Source organism: Lathyrus oleraceus, chromosome 1 (genome assembly GCF_024323335.1).
Source record: "Lathyrus oleraceus cultivar Zhongwan6 chromosome 1, CAAS_Psat_ZW6_1.0, whole genome shotgun sequence".
Taxonomy (NCBI): domain Eukaryota; kingdom Viridiplantae; phylum Streptophyta; class Magnoliopsida; order Fabales; family Fabaceae; genus Lathyrus; species Lathyrus oleraceus.
In genome coordinates, this window is record NC_066579.1 from 426404383 (window position 1) to 426417749 (window position 13367).

General features: G+C 36.2%; 1 protein-coding gene across 1 annotated transcript; it reads left to right on the top strand.

Moving 5' to 3' along the window:
• The first annotated feature begins 3114 nt into the window (after positions 1-3114).
• Positions 3115-3696, top strand: LOC127113983 (secreted RxLR effector protein 161-like). The gene has a single exon (XM_051046515.1). The coding sequence runs from the start codon at positions 3115-3117 to the stop codon at positions 3694-3696; it is 582 nt and encodes a 193-aa protein (XP_050902472.1).
• Positions 3697-13367: the final 9671 nt, after the last annotated feature.

Below are 13367 nucleotides of genomic sequence, written 5' to 3' on the forward strand. Positions count from 1 at the left end.
TATACTTTGATCAATATGATATGAAAATGTGATTCTCAAAGTATCTAAGTATGAAAATTCTGTTATGAAAATTATGTACGGAGATTTTAGAATCATTTTGAAAGAGGTAGTTGTAAAATGAAAATTTGAATTGTATTTATATTGATGAAACAACCATTCATAAATCATAGCGATGGTAGCAAGTTTTTCTAAAAATTTAATGCATTGATATGGAAATAATGCCATGAAAAAGTTTGATGATAAGGTGTTGAGAAACAATTCATTTTTTCAAAAAAGTTCCAGTGACAATTGATTGCACATATACGAAAATAGATTATTATACCTGTAACGATTTAAAAAAATATTCAAAATAATCCTTGTGACAATCGATTGCATCAGGATGACAATCGATTATCATGCCTGGAAATGCAGTTTTAAGTCTGGCAATGAGGAAATCAATCGATTGTTGCTTTTGTGCAACTGATTGTAATGCTTAAAAAACTAAAAAAAAAAATCTTATTTAATTGAACCAAACTTATGCAATACGTATTGATTTTTCCAAGTCAATAGATTATGTTTTAAAATGATTTAACATGGTTCAAATATGAAAATAATTTTCCAATGCATGATTAAAAGACTTCGAGTACTAAGATTGTATATGTTAATAATTTCATATACCTTATGTGATGAACACAATCTTGTAAATAAGGTGAAGTCTCCAAGATCTTTTTCTTCTTCTTTGATAATGAAATGATTGAGTTTATCTTCATCAAAACATATTGGAAGCTTATCAAAGAAGGAGAAAAAAAAATCTTGGAGACTTGACTTTGCTTATAAGATGGTGTTCATCATATAAGGAATTTTAATTTCTTAACATATATAATCTTAGTGCTCAGAGTCTTTTAATCATGTATTGGAAAGTTATTTTCAAATTTGAACCATGTTAAATCATAATCTATTAACTTGGAAAAATCAATAGGCATTGCATAAGTTTGGTTCAATTAACTTAGAAAATTTTCAGTTTTTTAAGCATTACAATTGGTTGCACAAAAGCAACAATTTATTGATCCCCTCACTGCCATACTTAAAATTGTATTTTCCAGGCATGACAATCGATTGTCATCCTGATGCAATCGATTGTAATAAGGCTTATTTTGATTTTTTTTAAACATTACAGGTATAACAATCGATTTTCATATGTGTGCAATCGATTGTCACTTGAACTTTTCTGAAAATGCATCGTTTCTCAACACCTTTTCATCAAACCTTTTCATGCCATCCTTCCCGTATCAATGCATTAACATTTTCAGAAAAACTTGCAACCATTGTCATGATTTATGAATGGTTGTTTGTAAATACAATTCAGATTTTCATTTTACAACTACCTCTTTCAAAATTATTCTAAAATATCTCTGAATAATTTCCGTAACATAATTTTCATACTTAGATACTTTGTGATTCACAATTTCATATCATATTCATAAAAGTATCATTGAGCACTTAGAGATTATTTGTTATTGAATCTTCATATTTGAAAGAGAATAAGACTTTGTTCTTTTGAATAAGTCTTAACCATTCTACAAACTTCATTTATTTCTATCTATTGTATATGTTACACATTCCCATGTATCACAGATTGTTTGGTACTATGAGGGATCTATAAGAAGGTGGATTGTATCTTCTTGTAGAGGCATTTACTTATTGTCCAGGATTGTTGGAGATAAGTGTGTTGTAAATCACAAGAGGGTTGGTCTTGGTGATTGTATTAGAGTCTTGTATAGGAAGACTAGGATTGTCTTGTACATAAAATCTAATAATATTAAAATCTCTTACTATGTAAGGGGACTGAAGTACTCTCGGATTGTAAGGGGAAGCATGATATCTCGTCGGTGTTCTTTACATTTCTACATTTTACCGCTTTTTTAAACAATATCAAACAAGAAAGTTAAAAGCAAAGTTTCACTAAACAAAAAATCAATCAAAGTACATAATTCCCCCCCCCCCCCCCCTCCCTCTTAGGTGCACTCTACACTTATAATTTGCATCAAAGCAGGTTATATATAACATGTTCGTAAAGATATAGAATTCCTTTTGCAAATCCAGTTTTCAAAGACGGTTGCAGCACCAACAAACCTCCATTATTTTTTGGTGAATATTTGAAACATGAGATTATGTGGATAATGGGACACTAAAGATTAAAAGTTCATGGGATGAAGATGATAAGAAAAAACTCATTTACAATAAGAAAGCAATCAACATACTTCAAAGTGCACTTAGCATGGATGAATTCTTTCGTGTCTCTCAATGTACAACAACAAAGAAAATATGGGATAGATTGGTAGAAACTCATGAAGGAACCGTTGAAGTGAAGAGATCTAGATTGAATACTTTGAGTCAAGAGTATGAGTTGTTTAGAATGCATCCTGGTGAATCAATCCTCGAATTGCAAAAGAGATTTGTACACTTGACCAGTCACTTGATGGCTCTCGGTAAGACTTTAAGTAATGATGATCTTAATATTAAAGTACTTAGATCTTTAATCAGGGAATGGCAACCAAAGGTGACAGCAATATCAGAAAAGAAAAGTCTTTCTACCATGATATCCGCATCTTTATTCGTTTATTACTTGCTTATGCTTATTCATCAAATTTTAAGTTATTCGAAATGAATGTCAAAAGTGTCTCCTTAAGTAAATACATCAATGAGAAAGTCTATGTCAAACAACCTCCATGTTTGGAAGACTGCAAGAATTCTTCACATGTCTTCAAGTTGAAAAAGACTCTTTATGACTTAAAGCAAGCACCAAGAGGATGGTATGATAGACTTAGCAACTTTCTATGTGAAAAAGGATTTGAAAAAGGTAAAGTTAATGATACTTTTTTTATTAAGAAAATTAAAAATCATACTTTATTAGTTCAAATTTAGGTTGGCGACATCATATTCAGTTCAACAAACAAAGAACTATGTGACAAATTTTCATTGATGATTCAAGGAGAGTTCGAGATGTCTATGATGGGTAAGATGAACTATTTTCTCAGACTTTAAATTAAGCAATTAAAGAATTCCATTTTCATCAACCAATCCAAGTATTGCAAAGAATTATTGAAAAGATTCGATATGGATAATTGTAAAGCAATGGCTACTTCAATGGGTTCCGGAACATATGTAGACCAAGATGCATCTGGTGTTTCAATTGATATCGCTAAAAATCGAGATATGATTGGCTCATTATTATATTTGACGGCAAGTCGTCGTGACATTATGTTTAGTGTTTGTTTATGTGTTTGTTTTCAAGCTAATCAAAAGGAATCTCATCTCTCTACCGTTAAAAGGATCATGAAGTATCCCAAAGGAACAACTAATGTTGGTATATGGTATCTAAAACATAGTGTTTTCAATTTAATTGGTTATTCTAACGCAGATTATGCAGGCGGTAAAGTTGATAGAAAAAGCACAAGTGGAACTTGCCACATCCTAGGAAATACACTAGTATCGTGGGCTTGCAAGAAACAAGCATGTGTTGCTCTTAGCACTGTAGAAGCAGAATACATAGCAGCGGGTAGTTGTTGTACACAAATTATTTGGCTTAACCAACAACTTTGTGACTTCATACTCGATATAGGATGCGTTCCACTACTATGCGATTTGAAGGTAAACATAGATAATAATTTAATACTTTCACAAAATGGAATTGTGAAATTAATGAGAAAATTATAAAGAATACAATATATTATGTACCTTAGAGCTTTATAGGTTCATCATATGTCTCGTTCATCCAAGATTCTCAATTTTCTTCTGATTTTGTAAAAAGCATTTCTTGCCAAAGGTTTAGTGAATATATCCTCCAATTGATAATGTGTATCAACGAACGTAACCTCGACATTTCTTTGAAGAACTTGTGTTGTCGCATCGTAGTGGAACACATCCTAGATCGAGTCCGAAGTCACGAAGTTGTTGGTTAAGCCAAATAATTGGTGCACAATAATTACCCCTTTCTATGTATTCTGCTCCTACAATGCTAAGAGCAACACATGCTTGTTTCTTGCAAGCCCGCGATACTAGTGTATTTCCTAGGATGTGGCAAGTTCCACTTGTGCTTTTTCTATCAGTTTTGCAACCTGCATAATCCGCATCAGAATAACCAATTAAATTGAAAACACTACCTTTTGGATACCATAGACCAACATTGGTTGTTCCTTTGAGATACTCAATGATCCTTTTAATGGTAGAGAGATGAGATTCCTTTGGATTAGCTTGAAAACTGGCACACAAACAAACATTAAACATGACGTCAGGATGACTTGCCGTCAAATATGATTATGAACCAATCATACCTCGATATTTAGTTATGTCAATTGAAACGCATGTGTCAACTTGGTCTACATATGTTTCAGAACCCGTTGGAGTAGCCATTGCTTTACAATTATCCATATCGAATCTTTTTAATAATTGTTTGCAGTACTTGGATTGGTTGATGAAGATGTCATTCTTTAATTGCTTAATTTGAAGTTTGGTAAAATAATTCATCTTACCCGTCATAGACATCTCGAACTCTCCTTGCATCATCAAGGAATTTTTTTCACATAGTTCTTTATTTGTTGAACCGAATATGATGTCGTCAACGTAGACTTGAACCAATAAAGTGTGATTTTTAATTTTCTTAATAAACAAAGTATTATCAACTTTAACTTTTATAAATCTTATTTCACATAGAAAGTTGTTAAGTCTATCATAACATACTCTTGGTGATTGCTTTAAGCCATAAAGAGTCTTTTTCAACTTGAAGACACGTGAAGGATTCTTGAAGTATTCAAAACCGGGTGGTTGTTTGAAATAGACTTTCTCATTGATGTATCCATTCAAAAAGGCGCTTTTGAGATCCATTTGGAATAACTGAAAAATTTAATGAACAAGCATAAGCAAGTAACAAACGAATAGTTTTTAATCTTGCAACCAGAGCGAATGTTTCTTCAAAGTCAATTCCTTCTACTTGATTGTAACCTTGTGCCACCAATCTTGATTTGTTTCGAACAATGATACCATTATCGTCAAGTTTGTTCTTAAATAAACATTTGGTACATAGGATGTGTTTACCATTTGGCCTAGGAACAAGTTCCCAAACTTGATTCCTTTCAAATTGATTTAATTATTATTGCATGGCAAGTATCCATTGTTCGTCTTCTAAAGCTTCATCAATTTTGGAAGGTTCTATTTGAGAAACAAATGTCATATTCAAGCAAGCATCCTTGAGATTTAGTCTTGTTGTAACTCCTTGACTTATATCGCCAATAACTTTATCAATTGGATGATCGTAATGGGTTTTACATTCTCGAGGAACATCACTTTGATTTATCTCTTGTTGGATTGATTCCTCTTTGTGTTCCGATTGATCATCATTGTTGACTTTGGTAACATCTTTCATTGAAACTTCTAAAATATCATCATCATCATCACAAACAACTATATCCTCCTTAGAGGGGTTAGATTCCTCAAAGGAAACATGTACTGATTCTTCTATAGTTAAAGTTACTTTATTATAAGTTCTATAAGCTTTAATAGTAAGACAGTAACCAAGAAATATACCTTCGTCGGACTTCTCATCAAACTTATCGAGATTGTCTTTGTCATTATTGAGGACAAAGCACTTGCATCCAAAGATATGAAAGTGATCAATTTTTGGATTTTTTCATTTGAAGAGTTCATATGGAGTCTTTTTAAATATTGATTTTATAATAACCCGATTACTTACATAGCATGACGTGTTTACCGCATCCGTCCAAAAATATTTTGGTAGATTTGAATCACTAAGCATTGTTCTTGCAAGTTCTACTAGAGACTCATTATTTCTTTCCACCACTCCATTTTGTTATGGGGTCATTGGTGTTGAAAATTGCGAAAGATTCCATATTTTTCACAAAACTCTTCAAAAGGAGCATTTTGAAACTCTCTTTCATGGTCACTTCTAAATGATGCATTCTTAAGTGATTTTTCATTTTGTATTTGCTTCGCATACTTCTTGAATACCTTGAATGCATCACTTTTTTACACTAAAAAGAGTGTCCAACAAAATCTAGAGAAATCATCAACGAAAACTAAAACATATACATTACCTTAAAGCTTTTAGTTCTCAATGGACCAAACAAGTCCATATGCAACAATTGTAGTGGCCTTGAAGTAGACACCGCGTTCTTAGGTTTGAAAGTTGATTTGGTTTGTTTTCCCTTTTGACAAGCATCACATAATTTATCTTTGACAAATTTTATCTTAGGTAAACCGATGACAAGATCATGCTTGACTAGTTTGTTTAAATGTTCCATGTGAATATGGGCAACTCTTTTATGCCAAACCCATGAGTCATTTTTGTTTACCATGAGATATTTTACTTTCTAAGATAAATCATCTAAAGACATTATGAAAATATTATTAAATCTTTTACCTTTGAGTTTTACCTCATGAGTGACTTCATCTTCAATCAAGCATTCATCCTTGGTGAACTTGATCTTGAAGCCTTTCTAACAAAGTTGGCTTATACTTAAAAGATTGTGCTTTGGTCCTTCAACATAAAGAACATCTTCAATGGATATAAAAGGTGGTGTTCCAACTTTTCTTATGCCAAGAATTTTTCCTTTGTTGTTGTCTCTATAAGTGACATATCCCTTGGCCTTTAGAACTAGAGACGAAAATTTGTTGTTATCTCCTGCCATATGCTTAGAACAACCACTATCAAGATATCATAGATTTGTAGTGGTTTTCAAGCATACCTACAAAACAAATTAGGTTTTGTTAGGTACCCAAATTGGCTTGGGTCCTTCATAATTATTTTCTTTCTTGACCCACGCATAATGCTCACTTGCCACACTAAAATTCCTTACATAACAAGCATTAGGTGTATTACCAACTATACCATAATTTAAACAAGTATGAATAAAATTACTTTTATATTTAGGAATATAATATTTATTTTTAACAAATATTTTCCTTTTACTATAATGATGAACATTGTTTGCTTTGTTCACTTTCTCTTCAGTGGACTGATCACTAGCCTTAACAAAGATAATTTTACTAGAACTTGATTTATTAAATTTAGAATAACCAAGTCCACTTGTATCATTAAAATATCTTTATTGACTAAGTACTCCCTCCAATCCAATTTGTCCTTTTTCATATCTTTCAAGAACTATTTTCAATTGGACAATTTGGAAAGAAAGTGGCTCACACTCTTGCATGTAAAATTATGTTTTTGTTTTTCAACATAGTTTTATTTTTCAACTTCAAAATATTTTTACATGGTGTCAAACCAAGGAAACTTCGAATCTCAGCAACAGACTTCGGAGCTTCCCACTTAAACACCGCTTCTATCTTAGAAGGATCAACAGCAACACCGCCTCTTGAAATCACATGACCAAGAAAACTAACCTCTTCTAACTAAAATTCACATTTGGACAATTTAGCAAATAACTTCTATTCTCGTAGAACTTCTAAAACCACTCTCAAATGCTCAGCATGCTCTTCTTCAGATTTCGAATACACCAAAATGTCATCAATAAACACCACAACAAACTGATCTAGGTACGGATGGAAAATCCTATTCATATACTCCATAAATACTCCAGGCGCATTAGTCACACCAAAAAGGCATTACAGAATACTCATAGTGTCCATACCTTGTTCTGAAAGCAGTCTTCTGAATATCCTCAGTTTTCACACGTATCTGATGATAACCCGATCTCAAATCTATTTTGCTGAACACACTCGCACCAACCAACTGATCCATCAAATCATCAATCCTCGGCAAAGGATACCGATTCTTGATCGTCACTTTATTCAGTTGCCTGTAGTCCACACACAACCTCATAGTACCTTCTTTCTTCTTAACCAACAACACTGGTGCACCCCACGGTGACACACTCGGACGAATAAATTTCTTATCCAACAGATCTTCCAACTGACTCTTCAATTCAGCTAACTCAACAGCAGACATACGGTACGGAGCCATCGATATCGGTCTAGTACCAGGTACCAAATCAATCGAGAACTCAACTTCACGCTCTGGCGGCAATTCATTCACCTCTTCCGGAAACACATCAGGAAACTCACACACCACGGCTAGATCGCCAATCACTAGTTTATCTTTAGCCTCCAAAGTCGCTAACAGCATAAACAACTCTGCCCCATCTGCTACTTCCTCATTCACTTGCCTGGCCGATAGAAATAAACTCTTTCCTTCTTCAATCTCAGGAAATATCACAGTCTTATCAAAACAATTGATAGAAACTCGGTTAAACACCAACCAGTTCATTCCCAAGATAACATCAATCTGCACTAGTGGAAGACACACAAGGTCTATCCCAAAGTCTCTACCAAAAATACTCAAAGGACAACTCAAGCAAACTGAAGTAGTAGTCACTGAACCCTTCGCAGGAGTATCAATAACCATACTTCCAAGCATCTCAGATATCTCTAACTTAAGTTTCACAGCACAATCCAAAGATATAAAGGAATGAGTCGCACCTGTGTCAATAATAGCTACAAGAGGAAAGCCATTAATGTAACACGTACCTCGGATCAAACGATCATCTGCAGAAGTCTCAGAACCCGATAAAGCAAAGACTTTTCCTCCCGACTGATTCTCTTTCTTCGGCTTAGGACACTGTGGACTGATATGGCCCACCTCTCCACAGTTGAAGCAAGTCAGAGTCTTCAACCGGCACTCTGCAGCCAAATGACCACCTTTACCACACTTGAAACACTTCTTCTCAACACTAGCACACTCATGGAAACGATGTCCCGCCTGACCACATCTGTAACATTTAGCAGGGGCACTAGAGTCTCCCCCACTAGGCCTCTTCATCCCACTCTGCTTCTGGAAACCTTTGCCAGCTGCATACGGTTTTCCACGATCATTCTGATTCTTGCCTTTTCTATCAACCCTCTGCTGATAGCTCTCCGCTCTGGCTTTGGAATCCTGTTCAAAAATCCTGCAACAGTCAACCAAATCAGAAAACACTCTAATCCGTTGATATCCAATAGCCTGTTTGATCTCGGGACGCAACCCGTTCTCAAACTTCACACATTTTGAAAATTCTCCAGCAGCCTCATTATAGGGAGTATAATACTTTGACAGCTCTGTGAACTTAGCAGCATACTCAGTAACAGACCTGTTACCCTGCTTCAATTCCAAAAATTCTATCTCTTTCTTCCCTCTGACATCCTCTGGAAAGTACTTCCTCAGGAATCTCTCTCTGAACACAGCCCAAGTGATCTCAGCATTCCCAGCAGATTCCAACTCAGTGCGGGTAGCAACCCACCAATCATCTGCTTCTTCTGACAGCATATGCGTACCGAACCTGACCTTCTGGTTCTCGGCACACTCAGTCACTCGGAAGATTCTCTCGATCTCCTTCAACCACTTCTGAGCGCCATCTGGATCGTATGCTCCCTTGAACATTGGAGGATTGTTCTTCTGGAACTCACTCAGTTGACGAGCAGCTCCCATTCCCACAACATTCGGATTTCCTCCAAGTACTCCAGCTAGCATACCCAGAGCCTCAGCAATCGCAGCATCATCTCTACCTCTTCCAGCCATCTCTATTCTGAAAACCCAACAAACTAAAACAATAAGTACTGATAGGGTTACACAACACCTATCCCGTACAGGGGAAACAGAATAATTACGACTCGACTCGACCGACTATGCTCTGATACCACTAATGTAACACCCTTCTAAAATACCCCAATTATTTAATTAAAATAATAAACATATAACAATCAGAGTAATTATGCCCTTCAAGGGTGTCACACACAATATTCCACAATATTCAACAATATGACGGTCATGCTCTTTTATTTATTCAAAACATAAACATTTGCATAAAACGCAGCAGATAGAGATCTCCTCAATCATGTAAAACATGTAACATTCATATGTAAATTATTCAACAACATAAAACATCCCATCCCGATGTTACATCTATCAGAGCACGACCCACTAAGGAGACTACACTAGACTCCAGGCATTCGCTTCTACTCAACTCATTTCTCGTTACCTGAAAAATGGTTGTAAGGGTGAGTTCCTCAATCAATATAATAAGCATTATAGAATATAATGTCATGTTAAGTAATTTAACACATTAATCACCCTAATCTCAACATACAATCAGTAACAGCACATCAGCTCAACATCAATATACAGCACAAGTATAATCTCAAATCATACTCCATAACAACACAAACACACGTATAATATTGGAATACATCCATTCATATTATACGCCATACATACATTATGCAATGAGACTCCACACATGCGGTACCGACTATTCTTGAACATATAGTTCAAGCTCACCGATCCCTCCAGATACGGCTACTAAGCTCACTAGTCCCACTCATTTGAGATCTAATGACTCACTCACTAATTCCTCACCATGGGAATTAGCTACAGCCCCGAAGGCTAGACTATGCACACTAATCATCTAGCATGCAAACATCAACAACAAATCCACAATGATTCACTCACTAATTCCTCACCATGGGAATTAGCTACAGCCCCAAAGGCTATGCTATGCACGCTAATCATCTAGCAATGCAGCATCAACAACAATTCACAACGGACATATGCTCACACTCTAAGCCATACAACAGTCCATTCACACATACATGCATAATATATACATTCATAGCAATATGCATATCATCATACATCATCAACACATGTATCAACACATCATTATCATGTAAATCAATTAAACACAGTATTAGCACGCTCTACTAATACCTATACTGCTCAAAGCAGCGGGAAATAATCCCTATTACATCATACGCCAACATAGGCCAACTCTCAATTATGTACACAACATTAAAAAGCCAATTTTTCCACTCTGCAACAGTGTTAACCGGTTAACGCCCTGGGTTAACCGGTTAACGCAGGCAAAAACACATTTTCTGGCAAAACGCAACAGTGTTAACCGGTTAACGCCCTGGGTTAACCGGTTAACGCAGGCAAAACAGCACATTTTCACAAATTATAACAGTGTTAACCGGTTAACACCCTGGGTTAACCGGTTAACGCAGACAAAACAACAGTTCCTGCGCTAACACAAGGCAGAATGCAGAATTCTCCGCACTTTCCGCCGTTGGAGGACTTCCGGACCTCCGATTCCGATTCCGTAAAAAGCTACACTATCGGAAAATCACGACACATACAATCACGGATTCAATTTCAGTTTTTAACACAGTTTAACCAACGTAATTCCAGCATTCACCAATCCCAATTAGGGTCAAATAACGGCTTATCACTACCCATCACATATTATCCCATAATACCCATTAATCGACGATAAACCCCCCTTACCTGATTAATCCGGCAAATCTTTGAGCTCCAAGCTTTTCTCTCTTCAACCTTCAGCCCTTGCTCTGTCTCTTTGCCCTTTTCCTCTTTCACGATCGTCTCTCTGTTTTTCACGTAAAAACCTTTTTACTCCAAAATGGGCTCTTTTCCTTATTTCCAACATATATATATTTTCCAATAATAATAATAATAATAAAATTTCCAATTATTTAATTAAATTAATAAATAAATTATTAACTCAATTTAAATAATTATTTTATTATTATCGGGGTGTTACAACTCTCCCCCACTAAAAGAGTTTTCGTCCTCGAAAACATACCTCAAGCGAACAACTCTGGGTAAGACTCCTTCATCTTACTCTCCAGTTCCCAAGTCACATTGCCACCTGCTGGTCCTCCCCAAGCTACCTTCACCAAGGCAATCTCTTTACCCCGCAACTGCTTCAACTCTCGATCCTCAATCCTCATAGGTGATGTTTCAACAGTCGGGTTATCTCTCACCTGTACATCATCTACTTGGACTACATGCGACGGATCACGAATGTACCTCCTCAACTGAGACACATGAAAAACCTCATGCAAATTCGCAAGCGACGGCGGTAAAGCGATACGATAGGCCACCTCCCCTATCCTCTCCAAAATCTGATAAGGACCAATAAATTGAGGTGTCAACTTCTTCGACTTCAAAGCTCGACCAACACCAGTTATCGGAGTAACACGAAGAAACACATGATCTCCCTCTTGGAACTCAAGTGACTTCCTCCTCTTATCATGATAACTCTTCTGACGACTCTGAGCAATTCTCATCTTCTCCTGAATCATCTTAATCTTTTCTGTAGTCTGTTGAACAATCTCCGGTCCAACCACAGCACTCTCACCGGACTCATACCAACATAAAGGCGTCCGACATCTCCTACCATACAAAGCTTCAAACGGTGCCATACCAATGCTCGAATGAAAACTATTGTTGTAGGTAAACTCAATCAAAGGCAAATAACAATCCCAAGCACCTCCTTTTTCCAAAACACAAGCCCTCAAAAGATCCTCTAGTGACTGAATCGTCCTCTCAGTCTGACCATCAGTCTGCGGATGATATGCAGAACTCAATCTCAGCTTAGTTCCCAAGGCCTTCTGCAAACCTTCCCAGAACTTCGATGTAAATCTAGGATCTCTGTCCGAAACAATACTTGACGGAATACCATGCAAACTTACAATCTTCTCAATATACAACTCGGCTAATCTCTCTAACGGATAATCCATTCTGATCGAAATGAAATGAGCCGACTTTGTCAATCTGTCAACAATCACCCAAATAGCTTCAAAATTCTTATTTGTCCTCGGCAAACCAGAAACAAAATCCATACTGATACTATCCCACTTCCACTCTGGAATAGCCAACGGTTGCATTAGCCCAGACGGCTTCTGATGCTCAATCTTCGACTTCTGACAAGTCAAACAGGAATAAACAAAACTCGCAATTTCTCTCTTCATTCCCGGCCACCAAAATAACTTCTTCAAATCATGATACATCTTCGTAGCTCCAGGATGAATACTCAGGCCACTACGATGTCCTTCCTCAAGAATACTCTTCTTAAGCTCGGTAACATCCGGAATACACACCCGATTACCAAATTTCAAAACACCATTCTCATCAACTCTGAATTCACCACCTTGACCTTGATTCACTAAAGTCAACTTATCCACCAAAAGCATATCGGATTTCTGACCCTCTCTAATCTCATCCAAAATACCACTCGTTAACTTCAACATTCCCAATTTAACACTATTGTGAGTACTCTCACACACCAAACTCAAGTCTCTAAACTGCTCAATCAAATCCAATTCCTTAACCATTAACATAGACAGATGCAATGATTTCCGACTCAGTGCATCAGCCACTACGTTTGCTTTACCCGGATGGTAATTCAAACCAAAATCATAATCCTTCAGAAACTCTAACCATCTCCGCTGTCTCATATTCAGCTCTTTCTGATCAAACAAATACTTTAAACTTTTATGGTCACTGAAAACCTCAAATCTTG